The sequence below is a fragment of the Natator depressus genome, chromosome 1 (genome assembly GCF_965152275.1).
Source record: "Natator depressus isolate rNatDep1 chromosome 1, rNatDep2.hap1, whole genome shotgun sequence".
Taxonomy (NCBI): Eukaryota; Metazoa; Chordata; order Testudines; family Cheloniidae; genus Natator; species Natator depressus.
This window is the reverse complement of record NC_134234.1, coordinates 236,102,493-236,122,545: the sequence shown is the minus strand read 5'-3', so window position 1 is coordinate 236,122,545 and position 20,053 is coordinate 236,102,493. Positions and strand designations below refer to the sequence as shown.

General features: G+C 41.3%; 1 protein-coding gene across 2 annotated transcripts in view; it reads right to left on the bottom strand.

Moving 5' to 3' along the window:
* The window catches only part of RERG (RAS like estrogen regulated growth inhibitor), a 133,679-nt gene extending 121,736 nt beyond the window's left edge, over positions 1 to 11,943 (bottom strand). Inside the window, exons 1-2 of one of the 2 annotated variants that reach the window (XM_074938436.1) lie at positions 11,602 to 11,943; positions 8,606 to 8,779 (exon numbers count right to left, since the gene is read on the bottom strand). In XM_074938436.1, coding sequence (XP_074794537.1) covers positions 8,606 to 8,666 — 61 coding nt within the window. In that variant the 5' untranslated portion in view covers positions 8,667 to 8,779; positions 11,602 to 11,943. Of the gene's footprint in view, positions 1 to 8,605; positions 8,780 to 11,369; positions 11,483 to 11,601 lie in introns of those variants that run through there. The other variant, XM_074938443.1, reaches the window with a different exon arrangement.
* Positions 11,944 to 20,053: the final 8,110 nt, after the last annotated feature.

Sequence of the window (20,053 nt, the reverse complement as noted above, 5' to 3'; positions counted from 1 at the left end):
AGGGAAATGGAATCACCAGAAACATACATAACTTCAAATTTCTGTGTGGCTTAGTGTTGTGGCATGACATACTGTTTGAAATAAATGTTGTAAGCAAGGACTCCAAGGTGTTGACCTTGATATATCTGGAGCAATGGAACAACTGGACAAAGCAAAGTCATACCTACAGTCTTGCTGGTCAGATGAGGGAATTCAAAACGTTCTGAAGAGTGCACAGAAGTTGACAGAGGAACTTCACACTGAAGCAATTTTCCCACCCATTCAAGAATACAAGAGTCACCGAAGAAGACATTTTGATTACAAGAAACAGGATAATCCCTTAAGAGAGCCCAATCAACAATGCAAAGTTGAATTCTTTAACCACGTGCTAGATTGTGCAGTACAGTCAGTTGATGAACGTTGCATACAGCTCAAGGAACACAGCGGTATATTTGGGATGTTGTATGATATTTCAAAACTCCTCACTGTACCTGAAGAAGGCCTACACCAACAATGCAGGGCACTAGAGACAGTGTTGACACATGATGACATGCGCGATATTGATGCGAGTGATTTAGGTGATGAACTGAAAGCCCTTTCAAGATACATTTCAGCAGGATCAACTCCAAAGGCTGTTCTGGAATATATGTACACAAATAAGATGACCACCCTCTTTCCAAATGTTTTTGTTGCTCTGCGCATACTTCTACCACTTCCTGTAACAGTTGCCAGTGGAGAACGCAGCTTCTCCAAACTGAAGTTAATAAAACCACATCTATGCACCACAATGACACAGGAGAGGCTGGTCGGCCTTGCAACCATCTCAACAGATCATGGGCTGGCCCAGACTGTGGACCTTCAGCAGGAAGCAGTTCAAATCTTTGCAACCAAGAAGGCACAGAAAGCACCACTTGGATTATTCAAACAGATAAAAATGCCAGTGTTTACTATGCAGGCAAGAAAAGTTACATTTGCTGTTCAGGCGTTTGGAAGTGAAGTGTTCCTTAAAATTTTTGAACAAGGCATTTTAAGTTGTTAGTTCTCCTTTATTGGGGTAGGTAGCAGAGCAGTACCATGAGAGGTGGAACAGGAAGAAGGCAGAATTGAGAACTTTCAAAGTTTTGGCCCAAGCGAGGAGGTACGGGGGCATCATTTGAGCTCCCCAACTCAGGTGCCAAAATGTTGTGGGCCGGCCCTGATCAACTACAAGAGTTACCTATTGTACATTTAAAATCTCATCTGAAGATATATTTTTGTCTCCTGCCTCAACCGCTTGGTTTCCTCCCTTGCTATTTATTTCATCCATAGGTTCAAAAATGTTTGCACCAGATGGGATGTTCAGATCATGTCGTCCAACATCCTGGATAACACAGGATGTAGATCGTCACCTAATTACTCTAGTATTGAGTTCAGTAACTTGTTGCCATTCAGTCTTGAAGACTGAACTTTGTAGCATAACAAATCAGAGCTGGCTGATATGTTTTTAAATTTGAGACTTCAAAAATATAAATGGGAAAATGTTAAGTGTGCCCCACCATTTTCCAACCAGCTGTATAACAAACACTTTATGCTATAGACTTGGATGAAAAGTGCTGTGCAAAAAAAAAAAAAAAAATGGTACTGCACTGTATTGCATCTCTCTTCTGTACTTAATTACATACTGGGCACAAAAAGGGAATTGATTTCAGATGTTTCTCTTGTTAAAGTGTGATTCCACCAGATGCTGTGTATGTTCAGAACCTTGTAAAATTTCATAACCCCCCTTGCCCCTCCCCACACACAAATATACAAATGTAGTAGATTCCCTTTCCCCCTCCCCCCCCCCCCCCGGCCTTGTTTTTGACTGGCTCTCGTGAAGAGATGATTTTTGTTCTCTCAGGTTTTTTGGCAAATGTTAAAGTCTCTCCCTTTTGATAAAACTTAAAACATGCACAAATCACACGTCCAGAAAGGATCTCCTCAAACCACCACCACATCTCACAGAATAAAAGCCCAGATTCATCCATTTCATTTTTCACACAGCTTTGCTTTGGTAGTGATGGTTGTAATATTGGGGACTATGCCTTTAAGGGATGACCTTCCCAAACATAGTCTGGATGCGGCACTGTGAAGCTCCTGTTACAGCCCGTTGAAACAGAACACAGAATAAAGCAGATCTCTTGCAACAAAGTGGTCGCTGAACAAGGGCCATATGCTGACCTGGGTCTGCACGCTGCAGTTAGTGGGGTCAATGTAGCATAGGGCCCCAGGCCCAAATGCAGTTCTGACAGAGCTCCAAGCACAGCATAAGCAGATGCCGGATATGGTCCAAATTTATGCATGTGCTTAACTTTATGCCCTTCCAGTCATAGTATGCAAAGCTAACCACGTGAATAAGCCTTTGCTGAATCATGGCCTTTCCTGGGGTTTGCCTTTGCTGTTCACTTAAATAGCCACAACAAAATACCACAACCTTTGTCTAGTCTTTTCTCCTGAGCATGGCTATTCCTAGCATTTTCTCTGCAGGGCTCCTGTATCCCTAGCTACCTCTCTCTCAGGCAGGTTCTTCCAGCCTAGCTTGAAACTGATGGGAGCCACTTGCCAGCATGAGTCAGCAGAAATAACTCATCATCCTAGTGACACAGAAATGATCTATTTGTCAGTGCAAAACCCTGCAATCTGCCACACTGAGATGGGACCATACAGAGTAAAAGCCATACAGGCTTTTGGAAGCTAGGCTAGCACATACCTTAGCTGGATACTAATCATTCCAAGGTCAAAATAAAAAAAAGTCTCCTAGGCATAGATACTGTATTTAAAGGCCAATTAAATTGGGAGCTGGAAAAGACTTCAACCATTTCAGTGCTTCCATCCATTCTTTTCTCTCTTTTTCTCTCTCTCACATTCATGCTCTTCCCCTTCCATACAGGTCAGTACTCTCCATCCTTTCTTTTTCCCCTCCCGCCCATGCATGTATTGCAGACCTTAGTTGCAACCACTGGTGGATCAGACCTTTGTGTCTTTCTTTAATGGCTGTTAATACCACAGAGTTTTAAAATAGCCACTTGCATTATGAAATCCCAGCTTTCTTTGACATAGGAATGAAGGTTTAAAAATCAAACTGAACAGTGATTAGAACAGCAGTGTGTAAACTAGGGTGTCAATTAATTGTAGTTAACTCACACGATTAACTCAAAAAATTAATTGTGATTAATTGCACTGTTAAACAATAGAATACCAATTTAAATTTATAAAATATTTTGCATGTTTTTCTACATTTTCAAATATATTGATTTCAATTACAACACGGAATATAAAGTGTACAGTGCTCACTCTATATTATCACTTTATATCACTTTATAAATATTTGCACGGTAAAAATGATAAACAAAAGAAATACTATTTTTCAATTCACCTCATACAAGTACTGTAGTGCAATCTCTTTATCGTGAAGGCACAACTAACAAATATAGATTTTTTTTGTTACATACCTGCACTCAAAAACAAAACAATGTAAAACTTTAGACCTTACAAGTCCACTCAGTCCTACTTCTTGTTCAGCCAATTGCTGAGATAAACAAGTTTGTTTACATTTACTGGAGATACTGCTGCCTGCTTCTTATTTACAATGTCACCTAAAAGTGAGAACAGACATTCGCATGGCACTTTTGTAGCCAGCATTGCAAGGTATATACCTGTCAGATCTGCTAAACATATGTATGCCCCTTCATGCTTTGGCCACCATTCCAGAGGACATGCTTCCATGCTGATGAAGCTTGTTTAAAAAAAAAGTGTTAATTAAATTTGTGACTGAATTCCTTGGAGGAAAATTATATGTCTCCTGCTTTGTGTTTTACCCGCATTCTGCCATATATTTCATGTTACAGCAGTCCTGGATGATGACCCAGCACATGTTCATTTTAAGAACACTTTCACTACAGATTTGATAAAACACAAATAAGGTACCAATGTAAGATTTCTAAAGATAGCTACAGCACTCAACCCAAGATGTAAGAATCTGAAGTGCCTTCCAAAATCTGATCGGGACAGGGTGTGGAGCATGGTTTCAGAAGTCTTAAAAGAGCAACACGCCGATGCAGAAACTACAGACCCCAAACCACCAAAAAAGAAAATCAACCTTCTGCTGCTGGCATCTGACTCAGATTATGAAAATGAACATGCGTTGGTCTGCACTGCTTTGAATCATTATTGAACAGAACCCATCATCAGCATGGATGCATGTCCTATGGAATGGTGGTTGAAACATGAAGGGACATGAATCTTTAGCGGATCTGGCATGTAAATATCTTGCAACGCCGGCTACAACACTTCCATGCGAACGCCTGTTCTCACTTTCAGGTGACATTGTAAACAAGAAGCGGGCAGCATTATCTCCTGCAAATTGTAACCAAACTTGTTTGTCTGAGTGACTAGCTGAAAAAGAAGTAGGACTGAGTGGACTTGTAGGGTCTGAAGTTTTACATTGTTTTATTTTTGAATGCAGTTATTTTTTGTACATAATTCTACATTTGTAAGTTCAAATTTCACAATAAAGAGATTTCACTACAGTACTTGTAGAAAGTGAACTGAAAAGTACTATTTCTTTTATTTTTACAGTGCAAATATTTATAATAAAACTAAATATAAAATGAGCACCGTACACTCTGTATTCTGTGTTGTAATTGAAACCAACCAATATATTTGAAAATGTGGAAAACATCCAAAAATATTTATATAAATAGTACTATTAACAGCATGATTAATCGTGATTAATTTTTTTAATTGCGCAATTAGTCGCAATTAATTTTTTTAATTGCTTGACAGCCGTAGTGTAAACTACTGTGAGCTTTAATTCTCCATTCCATCCAAGACATTGTGGAGAGGGGAGGACACGGAGAGCTGGTGGCCACTCTCATTCAGGGCTGCTTGGCTCCTAACTTATGCCAGTGGAGGACTGGGTAGAGTAGACTTCCATGCCCCTTCCCTGCCTTTGGAATGCCACTACCTTTCTTCCCCTTAAATGGGGGTGGGGCGTGGCTGACACAGGAGACAGCAAACAGTTCCTCTGCCCAGAAGGAATTCTTTATCCATTATCTGCAGCCAGTTTAAGGCCACTTTGTATTGTTTATGCAGTGCAAACTGGCCTTAACAGAATGGAGAATCCAGCTCATGGTGTGTTCGTGCATTGGAACACTTCCACTGGTTTAATTTGCACAAGAGAGAGACTGTGTACCGAATGCTCATTTATTGCTCAGTGCAATTCTGAAGTAACCTTCTTAGTTTCAGTGGAAGTACTCTTGATTTACACCTGTGCAAGCAGATTTGGTCCTCTATCTTTGAAGGGCATACCTCTAGAGAGGAAAATAAAATAGGTGAGGTAGATTAGCAATGAAATCTACTGGTCTTAATCTGGTAGGATAATAAGTAAATAGTGGCTGTGACTGAGAAAAGATATTATGTAACCATTTAAAACAACAAAAAACCCTCTAGCCTAGAAAACCAAAGGGCAAGGAAACCTGACAAGTAGCAGCAAGTGTAGAAGTTTGTTTGAATCTGGCTTTAGCCCCTTGAGACTTCATCACTCATGATCCATCCCACCTTTCTGAGAGCCTTGAATTAATATACTGAAAGAAAGAATAGGAAGTCTTACTGAACATATCCTATTAAGTGGACTACTATGTAGATCAGACTAAAGCCCAGATCCTACTGCTAGTAACATCAATGGTAAAACTCCCATTGGCTTCACTGTTGCATGATGGAAGCCTAAAACTCCCAAAGCATCCTGTCCCCACACACACTATTTCTTCTGCAAAAAATTTGTTATGGCTACCTCGGGTTCAGTCATTCCCAAACCCTGATCAAGAACTGGGAGGGGAATCTTTCCAGGACATTACAATATGCTTCTGTAACTTCACAAATGTTCTGCTTTGAGGGAGGGAAGCCAATGAAGGCTTAAGCCATACTAGAACCTAATGTCTGGCCCTGTCTTGTTAAATGAGGATGGGCCAAAAAAGAGAGAAAGCCAGTGACCTTATTTTGGAACTGGTAATCATAACAGTCTTATTTATTGCCACGTGTATTTCCTTCTTCATATACATCTTGTCCACTTCAGTGTCTTGAGTCATGTTCTGGCTTTTAGAACTTGGCTTAACTTCCAGCTGTCTGGCTTAGTCAAGTCTGGTACTGTACAGTCAGAGAAACCAGGATTTCACACACTACATATCATAAACTGGACACATATCTTGATGGAAAATTATATGGACACTCAAGAATCTACATCTCTCTCAAAAAAAGCCATTTAGAGGCAGCATCTATTACATCCTAACACTGGGCCTCTCTGTCCACTACAGTTTGCTCTCTGGGGATTATTTTGTCTCTCATCCTGCTCAATCCACAATAGCAGTCTCAGTATTGCTACCACCAGTGAAGTTGTCCTGATATTAGCACAGTGGGGAATAATTGCCAGAAAACCTTAGTGTGGTGAAGGCCACAAAGGGAAGACCAAATGTGAAAACTGTACCGCTCACATGCTAGATGTTCTTATGAAGGACACTGATTATTTTTGACTGAACATTTAAAGTCTATCTCTCTCTTTTTTTTTTTTCTCAAAAGTTACAAAACCTCATATGAAGAGAAATATTTTGTGTGCGCGTGGAGGGGGATTAATTTTGCTGAAAAAGCTTTTTGGGAGAGGGGACACTTGGGAGGGAGATTCTCCTTCATTATCCTGAATCCAACCAAAGCATTGTGCTAAGCAACCACAACCATGAACAGAGTTTGACTACAAACAAAAAGTGAAACTAACTGACCTTATTTCACTGTCCAAACTGACTTGCAAAACTTAAATAGGATAAATGGTAGAAAGTAAAGGCAGATTTATTATGGCACTTCCAGTTAACAGTCTGTGGCATTATAACACAGGTAAGGCAATTTAAATCTTTGTTTTTAATCTTAAGAGCACCCTTTGAAATATGTTATATAAGTAGATATAATTCAATTTGTGTTGCCTTTGTGATATGATCGCTATAATGTCCTCTGTCCCATGTATACTCTTAATTTGTAGGCTGATGGAAGTGAGTTATTTCACTGATATTTTCCTGGTACAATATCTTCTGAACAAACACACTTGGATCCAAATTAACTAAACAATAATAATGTTTATGGGCCTGATCCTCAGTTGTTATAAACTAAAACACATTTCCATGGAACTGCACTGATTTTCAGCAGCTGAGTATCTAGCCCTATCTTCTGAAAAGCACACACTGGAACTTCATGTTGCTCACACTTCAAACAAACAGCCACAATACATGGTACCTGTGGAGGCCAGCCTTATATTTTTCAAGTTCCCAAACAGTCACAGGAGGTAAATTAGGCTAAGAGATGCCTTGCCTTCTGGTCCTATTGTCTGAAGAGTATATTAAGGTGGCCCTAAAGTTTTCAAGTAAATGCAAGACTACAAAGCTACTCAAGGTACCTTGTGCACCTCATGTCACTTACCAGTCACTACTTGTTTCTACAAATGCACCATTATACTGCTCTAAGTACAAATGGTGCATCACATGCAAACCTTCGGATGTCAAAATCCCAGACAATATTGAGAAAACTGAGCTTGGAATGAATAGATCAGTAGAAAAGGGAGGTGTCTAAATGTTTGTTTTCTGCTGAGATTGTCACTTTCTTCTAGGTGTTTGTTTCACTAGGTACACCAACGGAGTTGGCAGGTGAATTTAGCCAGCAGCTCTCTAAAGGACTCAGTCACTCCCTGGGCGCTGAAGTGGATGGGAGTTCTGTGACTCCTCTGAGCCTAAAAATATTTTAACTTGCTCATTCAAAGCTAATTTTAAGTGGAAGCCAGGAGGAGGGATGTTCTATGTAAAACAGATGCCAGCTGTTTCCTCTCCACCCTGCAGGGGGCCAAAATAGTGATGTCCTGAATAAAGTCAGTTGTTGCTTTATCCTCCTCAAAACAGGGCAAAGCTGGGTCATCTAGAAAGCCACCCTGACCTGACTGGGTCCTTCCACTGCTCTTTAGAATCCTGTGAAAACTGCTGTGTGGTTGTTAGCTCCACATGGCTTCCAGCGCATTCTCCTAGGGTCTGATCCTGTGAGTTGCTGAGCACCAGAAATCCCCACTGGAATCAATAGGCACTGCAGCACTCAATACTGCTCAGGACGAGTGCATTATTCTACCTCGCCTCTCACCTCCTTTCGTATAGGGAATTAAACAATAATAGTCAACATGCCGTAATCCAGGCAAGCTATATAGGGACAAATTAAACAATGCTAGTCCATCTCTATCTCCGTAGCAATCAATAGCAGTTTTGGCATGAACTTCAAACAGTAGGCCTGTTCCCACTTCCATTTTTATTCTATTCCTTTTATTTTGCAGAGCCTAGAGCATGAAAAATAGTGTGGAAAGCTAAATTAAAAGTTAGGGGCCTGATGCTGATCTCTCTGACACCAGCTTTACACCCATATCACCCACTGGCTTCCATGATGCTCTGCATGATTCATGCTGGTATACATAAAATCAGAGTAAGGCCCAGCTGTTTTTTGCGTACACAAAAGGCTCATTTTGAGAACACTGGAGAGAGTGAGGGAAAAGCCACCTGATCAAAGGCAGAAGAAAAGCAGACAACAAATATACCTGACTTCCCCACACCGGCTCGACCAAAGATCGCCAGCTTCACTTCCGCACTTTTAGCCATGGTGGGAAAATGGAACGATGGAGAATTCACTGGATTACCCAAACTTGAGCAGACGGAAGGTTCCCAGGTCCCGTCTTCAGCTTCACCACGTCATTGTGACTTCTGCACAGAACCTTAAAGCGGTGTAATACAGTGAGTAGGCAGAAATCAGACGCTTCCTAAATACTTCTTTATTTAAACCATACGCTAATGTCCTCAACCACAGAAGTAACGCTACTGACACCTTTGGTGTTTGTCACCTTTTGTGTAGAATATATACCACAGTAGTTTTCTAGCTCAGCTGTTGAGACATGCCCCTGTGACACTTTGTTGCACACAGGCTCTTATTCAATAATCTTCAGCGCTCAGCTCATAATGCCATATAAGGTTCTCTGTTACTTTTTTTTTTAAGCCAGCTGGGATAGCTTATATTAAGTTACTACTTTTGGCCAAACTAACTTTAATGAATATATTTTAAAACCATAAGCATTCATTAATCTATTTGCAGATAGTTGAACTCCCTTTCCCTTTCCCAAACCCTCAATTATTTCAAAGCCCCAATTACTCAGCAGCAGTTACTTAAATGTCTTCAGAAGTTCTAAATATTTGCACCTGCCCATTCCAGTAAACAAAGTCTTTACACAAAGTTCCTTGATGTTCTTTGTGTAAGAAGACTCAGCTCAGACGTAAATATTCAGAAAAGCACAGGGCTAGGAGACACTGAATTTTCTCTTTATATATTTTTAAAGACCACATAAGAATGTTCCTACTACCTCTATTGCCCTGCTGTATGACCTTCAGTGTGTTATGTCACCTCTCTGTGCCTCAATTTTCCCATCTGTGAATTTAAGGATAACTAAATTTACTTTCCTCTGTAAAGTGCTTTGAGATCTATTAATGAAGGCACTATAGATTATCAGTATTGTACCAATACTACCATTTAGTGTGGGTAATTCATCTCACCAATTATACCATAGTATAATTTTACTTCTGTACACAGCATGTTTCACAAAAAATACCAATCTCTGTTTGTTAGAAAGGTTTGCCAATATTTCTTTTGAAAGACGTAAGATTATTTTAATCATAAATATCAGCTACATTAATTGCTACATTAGTATTGCCCACACTAAAGCAATAACACATTTCAAGAAACTTTGTGAAATAAAATAATGTTTTATTAAATTTTCTCCAGAATACAATATGTTGCACAAATTTTGTCCAATGTACTTTATCTAGAGAAGGATATGAATGTATTTTTGAGATCTCATGCTTCTGGTTTATTTTGCAGAGGAGTAAACGGCAAATCATATTCATCTTGTACAAGCATTTAGAAAGGAAAAACCTTTTATGAATTGTTTCATCTACCAGCAGAGAGACAGGAATTGAACTCCAAAGAATACATACATTTGCCTTCCAATTTCTAACCTAAAAAAGTCACGGATGCATGCTTTGTCAAAAGCGAGTCATGTAAAATCATTTGTAGCAAGACTTGTTTTTCTTACTCTAGTTCTGCTCATGGAAGAAAGGCATAAATGTGATGCAGCCAATACATTCCTCTCACTTTCAGCTTTAGGTAGGAAATCAAAAATGCTAGAATATTCTGGCAGAAGAAAGTACTTAAATCAATCTGTACTATAATCCCTAGTTTTAATTGCTTGGTTTGGGGTTTCTAATACACATAACTGCTGACAACCCTAAAAACCTTCTTGCAGCTTGGGCCAGATTCTCACCTGGTGTAAACTGGAGTAGCTCTGAAGTCAATGGAGCTTTGTCAATTTACACAGAGACTCTGACCCTTACTGTTTAAAGAGATTGACACTTATTTCTGGATGACTATAAATGCACACTGTAAATTAGAGGGTTGCAAGTGTCCCTTTTCTATATTTGCATGCTACCTTCCTCTAAAACATATGGGCTAGATGCCAATCTGGTCTATATCTGGAGTAACTCCATCAGTTTGATTTGTTCCTTATTTACACTACAGCAACTGAGTTGAGAATCTGAACCCCATATTTCTACAGCAGAGCAAAAGAGAGAAAGCAAGACAACGTGTTGCTGTAAAACAAACTCTCTCTAAGTAAAGATTGACATACTACTGGGTGTGCTCTGGCTCCAAAAGAAATCCAATATTCATTTTCATGCTCAAATGTCACTGAAAAAGTATGAATGCTGGTTTGTCACCAAGAACGTCTTTAAAAAACTATGAGCAAAGATTCCCTTCTCAATCAGGCCCATGCATTAAAATAAAAAAACTACATTTGGTTTAAGTCAACCACACAACTGCCATCCCCACTTTAATAAACAAATACTAGTTTACACATTTATTTCTCTTCCTATTTTCTGTAGGTCTCTGCCTCAGTATCCTTATCACAGCAAAAGAGCCTAGAGGCATATAGAGCTGCAGTGTGATCTTCTAAGGGATACTTTGCTTCTCTCTCGTTTTCTGACGGTCAGCTTGCAAATGTTTGGCTTCTCGTGTGTGATGAGCACAGCAAGACAGTCCCAGAAATAATTACAGATAGCTGTTCCAAGCCCACGGCTGTCACTGATTAAATAATACCGTGCAACAGGTAATATTTTGCTTTCCTAATGAAAGAGCTGAAGGAATCCTCCCCCACTCCTGGGCAGATGGACAAGCTCACAATGTGATTTGCCCCTCGCTACTGTTGTTAAAATTAGCAGCCAGGAGGGAACCCCAGAAGTAGAGGGTGTCTCCCCTAATACCTTCCCATGCAGAATCCGGAGATGATCCGAGGAAGCCAGTCCTCTTCTAGCTCTGCCCGATTTGGGGAATCGCCGAAGAGATAAACCGGTAACAATTAAGCAGCTTGTTTGTTGCTCTTGGCAAAGCACAAAGATAGCGGCTGGCTTTGCCAGGGTCCCCCTCTCGCGGCAGTAGCCCCTGGCTATGTGCGCTAGCCCTATTCAGCCAGATGCCTGAATGCATCAAACTCACCTCTCCGCACCAGTCAAGCAGCACGAGGGTGCGCTGGGAGGACGGGACTCCAGCCCTGGTCTTTGTTGCCGGCCAGCTCACCTAGCTGTGTGATCAGAGAAGGAACCCGACCTCAGCCATCGTGGGTTGCCCGTGATCTCCTTTCTGCCCCGCTCTCGTCCCTCTGGCGCAGAGACTTCACACAGCCCCAGGACCAGCTCACCGCGGCTTCCTTCGCCTGCCGGCAAGAAAGCTCTCTGGCGCCCCCTGCAGGGCCGCGGGCGCTAGGATGCGGAATGGACTGCCGCAAGCCAGCTGGGCAGGCGGCAGGACCAGCGTGGAAGGGGAAGGGGTGTGTAAAAGGTTGTGAGCATGAGGTGGTATAATCTACAGCATAGGGGCAGGTGAAATGGAGGCTTCCCCCTATTAAATGTTGAGCATCGGAACCGTGCCTACACGATCAAATGAAACCAAGATGCTGGCTTGAGCAGAACAAGCCGTGGTGTGCAAGAAAATGAGCGAGGGGGCTGGTAGTGAGAGCTGTGACTAAACGCCTAACCCAAGTGGGAGAACCACGAGGGAGGAAATGCCGCGGATGTCTGTACCAGCCAGAAATGGAAACTATGGAAAGGCATTCTGCCTTAAAAGAAACTTCATCCAGAGACTTTAATGAATTTAAATGTATGTCAGGGCAAAAGCAGTAAACTTTAGTTCTCTGGGTTGAGCTTGCATCGACTGAAGTCAGTGGGAGTTTGATCATTGCCTTCAGTAGGACCAGGAGCCAGACCTTAAGGAGAAAAGTTACAATCACTCCATGTGTTGCAAGATAAGAAATTTCAAGCTGTGTTCAAGTTTGGGCACACTAAGGTTCTGATTTACAGGGCCATTGACTTAAGTGGCAGCTGTGGGTTCTCGGTACCTCTGAAAATCACACCCTATATAATAAAGTTCTAGCATCCAGTTGTGACTGTCTACACTTTTTTCCTTTCAATCAGGCTAGGGACCACAACTATCCAATTCAAGAAACAGAAGGCTTATTGCAGTAAGTGCTTAACTTTCATAGAACATGATCCTACAACTACTTGCTGCCAGGAGCGGTGTTTAATACCAGGAGTAGTTCCTCTAAAATTAATGGGGATTAAATCCTGTAAATAAACATGTGACGTTGTAATCAAAGGGTTTGTTCATATGGACAATGGGGCTAACTCATGTTAGTAAAGTTAGTCATAAGTGTTTACAAGATCATTCCTAATGGGACTACTCACAGTAGTAAGTACAGCATCTGATAGTAAGCATTTGTAAATCTGGCCCATAGTTCCTTCTATGCTAAATCATATGACTTGATTTGCTGCATATTAGATATCCTGGGCCAAATTCCTGTCTGGTATAGATTTGATGGAGTTAGACCAGGGAGGGATTTGGCCCCTTAGGTTTTAGCTGTGTCCAATTTAAGACTATTCAGACCACAGCCCTTCCTTACCAGCTGAGCCACTGAATCTCTTTGTGACATTTGGCAAGTCACTTACCTTCTCTTAGTCTTTGTTTTTCCCCACTGTTAAATGAAGATAATGACACCTGCTAAAAGTGTTTGTTTTTCTAAGGTGCAAGACATTAAGTCAGTCAGTGGTAGGGCTGAAATCACAATCTCCCAGCCTGTACTTACTCCACTAGAAGACCTGGCTTTGGTATAGGTGAGAAGGCTACATCATGGTTGTCATCCTCCTCCTCCTCCTATGCCAAGGGAGAATTTTTTGCAGACATGAAAAAAAGGGCTTTTGAGATTTCACACACACACAGCTGTGAATAATCCAGTCCCTCCATGTTTTGCAAAAATCAACATTCCAGGGGTTAAAAGAAAAGAAAAAGCTCTTGCAAAATGAACTAAGAAATGTAACCCCAAGTTTCTGGATGTTTGTTTTTTCACCCATATTGTTCAGCACAGTTCACAAGCATTCAGCTGTGCCTTGTCAAGTTCTAGAAACGTGGAATAGGGAACTTGCTTTTGCCTGCCCTCTCTAGCCTAACAATAAAGCAGTGTTAAGGCTGCTACAGCCACCTCCTTTCCCGGGCTGTAAACAATATCTAGTTTTTGTGTAATTTTCCTCTATCAATCCCAAAGTATTTTACAAAGTAGGTAAGTGTTATTCATCTTATGTGTTACAGTGGGGGAACTGAGGCAAAAAGGCTTATTCAAGGCAATCTTTTAGGCTAGGGCCAGAGCTAGGAATAAAATCCAGGTCTCTAAATCTTAAGACAAAGGTTCTATCCACTGAATCACATCGATCTCCCTTTTTACTGACTTGTCCATTGATATAGGGATACCTTAGTAACAGCTGTAAACCAGAGGTAAAAGGTCCTCAAAGATCAGTGGGTATTGCTCCTGTGTTCTGGTTCCAACTCATCTCTCATGCAAATAAGTGAGATAAAATGGCAGTAAAGGCAATCATCCCTCTCTTCTTAGTGAGCAGAAGTAAAATACAAATTAACTTCACATTCAGCTTTTCACAATGATTCAAATCTCTCTCATGTGGAATAATAAGAGCACACCAGAGAATTAGGAAGCTGAGGCTTGCAGGGCCTAATCCTGAGAGGGACTGAGCATCCACAACTCTGCTGTGTTCCATGGGAGCAGCAGACACTCAGCTCCTTCTCAGGATCAGCTCTTAAAATAGCTTGGCTGCTTATGGTACAAAGGCAGATTTTAAAGCTGTGTTGCCGTTTATATTTTACTTGTTAAAAATAACTGCTGAGGCTTTAAACCTTCTCTCAACGTTTGGTTTACATAATTTAGATAAACTGGCTTTTCCATTCTCCTGTGCGAGTAACTCGTGCGTTTCTGTTTTACATATGGGGATGTACGTGTCAGTTTCAAGGGCTGGTATTTGGGTTCTGCATCTGTGGAATTCATGCTGCGGGGGGGCGGGGTCATTGTATTAGATGCTATGGCAGGATTGACAAACTGATGGGTAATTTTTTGACCCCTAAAACCTTTTTGTAGCAGTGCAAGCTACAGTAGTAAGGGTAATTAAATCTCATGCTCCTGATGATAAGCTGATCGCTGTGGGGAACAGGAAGGAATTTCTTTCATTCCTGAACAGCCCTGCATAGACGATATTCAAGATGAGCAGGAGTCCCTCTTCCTTTGCCATCATCTGAGGCTGGCGGTATTGGCCAATGCCAGAAAGAGGAAGCCAGGCTTACTATACCAGTGATCTGATCCAGCATGGCATATCCTGTGTTTGACTGTAGGTGAAATCCTGACCCCACTGAAATCAGTGGGAGCTTTACCATTGATTTCACCTTCCATGCAGGTCTCCTTGCTCCCCTTGGCAGGTAACATTGCGCCTAAGTGCTTTTGAAAATGGGATTTAGGCTCCTATATCACCTAACCTATAGCTCCAGCCAGGCAAGCAATTCTAGAATCAAAGCCCTATATAAACCCAGGCATAAAGGTTTTGGGTGAAGACAATAGGAAGGCTTAGGCTAAACCCAAGGTAAGACCTCAGGGTGATCCTGCAGTGAAGACATAGCCACAGGCGTATCCAACGTTACCCAAAATGTATCTCTAGTGGAAGGAAAAAGAGTAGTTACAGCAGGAGGGGGAAATTGCGACCTGGAATTATCAGTTGCAATAGAGCATTGATGAGTGCACTTTTGGGGAACAGATGTTTAAGGAAGCACTGGGTAGAAACCAGGGATTCAGCAGCCAAGCCTTCATCTGGGCTCTGAATACAGCAATTGTGACTGTGGGGATGTTCCAAATTGTAGGGGGAGGAGCAGAGACTCAACCTCTTCAGTGCAGAATGATTTATTGGTATGAACAGACAGAGGAACGGGAATTAAAACAATAAACAAAGACTCACACAAACATTTACTATTGTTTCCTGTGATACTCCTAGTGCTAGAGACAGTAGCTGGGAACTCTGCTTCTTCTTAGATACTCATTCTTTTCCAGCATCAGTATAACTGAGCCTGCTCATCCACAATGTCCAGTGACCTTATTTATAGCTTCATTGCTCTGAGGGGTGATTCTAGATCCCATATAAGGGCTGAGCAGGCAACTTCTTCCCTCTTATCAAGCTCATAGCTACAGGAATGGTACAGCTGCTATAGGAGCTATATTTTTCTCCCAAGGGAACCTCCCCACCGGTGAGTACAAGCCTAGAGCAACAATCCTGACCTGTTTATAAGAAGCAGCTACCTTGAGTCAGCCTACATCAGCAGTAGGGGATTTCAGCCATGCCACGGTTCACCAGAAACTTCCATGGTCTGCTCTTCCAACCATTTATTAAACAGAGAGCAGTACTATCCCAAGAAGCAAACACTGGGCCAGACTCTCTGCAGCTAAACACAGCCTCAGTATAAATTAAAGGGCTCTCTTCCCAACAGCTGCAGTTGATGTAAGTAGCCCTGAATGAGTCTATCACAATTTCAGTGCCATTCAATAACACTTTATTGCTATGACAAGCTATACAAGTGATGCTAAAGTCCAATATATTTTTTCCTCTGCCTGTCTGGATGATGGTATGTGTGTATAGGGCCTTGGCGATCACTTCTATTTTCTTATTATTTTCTTGAGGTATTTCCCCATTTGAAATAGGCAAACCAGAGGCTCTTGCTTTATGAATTGTGCAGGTGATTTAGTGTGATGCTGCCCACCTGAGGGCAACACTTAAGGCAGGATGTGTAAATTGCACAGGATTGCTAGTTAGTGTTTTTAAAGCAGGAGAATCAATTGTATCTGATTAGGCTCCCAGCTGCAACAACCAAAGGAGCAGCATCTTGCAATGGGGGATGGCTTTCAGTATCTACAAACAGTGGAGCAAATCCTTCCCAAGGGAGCACAGAGAAGCAGAGATAACGCTGATGTGTCCTCTGCTGCAAGAAACATGCTAGTGAAAGCAGTCCTACAGGCAGGCCAGATTCTCAAGTCCCCTTTGCTGGTGCATTAATCAACAGCAGCATACACCTGGAATAGTGCTTGCTGCTGAGTACAACACATGTTCTACCTGGGTTGATGGCTGGGTGGTCTCCCTAAGCCAGGGCTGGGGAACCTATGGCATGTGGGCCGGATCTGGCCTGTTGCTTAATTTCATCTGGTCCGTGGCAAGTCTGGGGCCCTCCCCTCCCCCGGGGCTGGCGCTGCGAGCGCCGGCTTGCCCCACCTTGAGTGGGAAGCCCCAAGCCTCAGAGCCCCACTGTAGGGCTGGAGCCACGAGCGCCAGCTCGCCCTGCTGTGGGGGAAGCCCTGAGCCTCCATGAACCTCCCAGGCGGGTGAGTTGAACATTTTATATTTCTCTCTCTAAACCACCACCCCCCACAATAAAGTTGCTTTTTACTTGTGTGGCCTGCGATTGATGTTTATTGTAGGTCAATGGCCCAAGATAGACAAGAGGTTCCCCACCCCTTCCCTAAGCAGTAGACTGAGCCCATCTGGGGACTGGCTGGTTATTTTACGCTCTCTGTCTCTCTCCTAGTATTCTCTCAAGTCCTGTGGAGAGGCTCAGTTGGTAGTTGAGCAGCTGCTGAATGCTATTTAGGGTTAATGTCTTAACGCAGACATGTGTAGCAATTACTAAAGGTACGCATGGAAATGTTGAGATTGTTTTCTTCATTTTTTTACAGACTATCTTCCAAATGTTTCTGTGTTGGCTCAAGGCACTGTACATAAATCTATTAAAATATGTTAATCTAACTCAATGAAATATAGGGCTATCTTTGTCATTAAATTATAGATGAACTTTGCTGGTAGTTTGGGTTGTAGTCATTATGAAGTATTGCTGTTTGACTTAATATTACATTATCTCATATTTTCCCTTTTGGCTCATGTTACACGGAGGTTTTTAATGATGTGATTCTTGTGTGTCCTGATGATTTATAACCTCTCTTTTCCCACTATTGAAAAAAATCCAGTACATATTTTACTTGTTTTTAAATGCAAACTGTATCACTTTTATTAATAATAGGTATTTATTTCCAAGTGTAATAATTAAGGTCCAAATTCTGTAAACACTTAGATACGTTTAACATTATACATGCCATGTGAGTAGTTACAAAGAGTTCAGTGGATTATTCTTGTGTAAAGTTAAGAATGTTTTAAGTGTTTGTCAGTTCTAGGCCTAAATCCCATTAGGAAATAAGCAATGTGGTAGCATTGTATCCCTAAAGCCAATAGAAATGCTGGATATTCAAGAAATGCAGGATCACGTGGGCCCAGACACTGTATGATGATGATTAAAAGAAACCTCAGCATTTAAAGTTTCTCTACTTTATGGTACAACAAAGTATCAATGGAATGCTGCATGACCAGCTGTGTCAAGATTTGGGGCTTGGCTAAACTGTGAGAGCTGGTGAGCAGCAAGTTGTGATGTAAATCTACCCCATCCATGTTTTTGTGGACCCTGCTGCCATGCATTAAAAGTTTCATAGTGAGCTTTGATTGACTGCTGTTCAAACTGCAGTAGATCAGAGCTCACTATGGAACTTTCAGAGTGAGGTAGCAGGATCTACGAGACCTTTTAGGCGAGGCAGGCTAGCGTGCTGTAAACTAACTCCCCATTTAGACAAGCACCTTAGGCCCCCACATCCTGCATTGTGATCAGCATGGCTGGACTGCTGCACCTGAGTGGATCCGTCTCTTGCCTGTGTTGCACACAAATGCCAGGAGGTTATCTAATCAGGTATGTTTTAGTAGTGGAAAGTCTGCAAATTCAAAGACATAACTCACTAAGACTACAATCTGCCCTGAATAATGGGGAGTGAGCAGAGTAGGTTCTGAATAGTGGCTCAGTCACAATTTTGTCCCTGTTTTCTCCTAGCTTAATGGGGTGGCAGTGGCAGTGGTGCGGGGGATAGATAGTGTCAGCCCTTTTCCTGGTGTAGCTTACTTCTTCCTCTGGGTCAGCTCAGCTGCACTAGCTGGGGCCTAGATGATATGGATAGGTGTCACTTATTGCATTTCCACTGATCTAAAATTGATGTATACTTGAGCACATAAGTGTGAAGAAACAGGAATTGAATGAAACATACTTAAAATGCTCTTATAAGTAATTACAACGACAAGTTAAATGTAAAATAGATATTTTTTTTCCTGAAGGATGCCAAGTTTTACGAAAAGGTAATATGTTAAACAGCTAGAGAAATTTCTACATAGTGTGCTCTGCTAATCTAGTTAGTATTATGCGAATATAATATAGTTTTATACCACAAGATCCTTAATAAATCAGTAGGTTTTTTTTTCTTATCTTTTGTAACATGATAAATAGGACTTAGTATTGAAGTAGGCAGAGAATTAATAACATTTGTAAAGTTCATAACAAATGTGCAAAACCAGACTTTTATCAGGAGTGCTGCATGCCGCACTTGCTGTCTTAATTTCTTGCAGATGTATCCATGCATCTTGAAAGGGCCAGTGCTTTTTCAAGGGAGATCATCATTAATTCGTTTTCTATTCATATTAACGAATGCTAGTTATACTTATACTTTCTTTGACAGTATTATGACTGCACCCGGTGGGGCCATGTGTATCTGACTGCAATTTATTATTACTTAAAGGTTCACGTTTTTTAGTGGAACTGGTCACTGATGGCAGGAACATCTGGAATTCACTCTTTTCCTGATCTTACCTCCCCCTGTTTAATCAAGACCTTGTGGGGGGCGGGAGAGGAAGGAATTGCTGCCCCCATTAAGCTGTTCAATTTTCTTGAACATATAGTAGAGCTCTGGAGAATATTTAGTCAGGCTCTATGTTAAAAGTACATTATAAATAGTTTTTATAAAGGTTAATAACTAACTAATAAGTGTTTTAATAAATGGTTAATCAATTGTAATAACCAACAGGTTAATAGCTTCCTTGTAACCATGGCTAATGACCAACTGTACGACCTTATGCAAATGTGCATATAAACATGTGTAACATACTGCTCGTGTCCATAAGATGTTTATAAAAAGATAATAAATGTTATAAATTTACAATTTATAAATTTATAAATTTTTTACAATTATAAATTTAATGTAAATAAATTTACAAATGTATCCTTAATTTAAAATGACAGAATATTAAGTAGCATGCATAGTGAAAATATTTTAAAGGGGGTACTATAAGGTTCAGCATCATATATGTCATCATTAAGGTTAATCCCAAAAGAATGTAGCCTCCTTAGAGATGGATCACCACCGAGAGCAAGCTCTAAGTGGCTCCTTAAAACAGTCTGGATGTTCAGTCTATATCAGTCACTGGTTATCTTATTGCAGCACTGACCACCCCTGTAGTGATATTCCATGGTAAACACACTTCATAATTTGTTAGGGTTCCATCCTAACAATATGCCTGTGATGGGGCATCCGCCCCACACTGCCCTTTAAAGGGTTAATGGAGCCCTAGGGAGGCTGTGAGAAAAGCAGCCAATAGGAAAGGGGCTGTGAGGAGCAGCCCATGAGGGCTAGGCAGGCCCATATAAGAAGAGCTGTAGA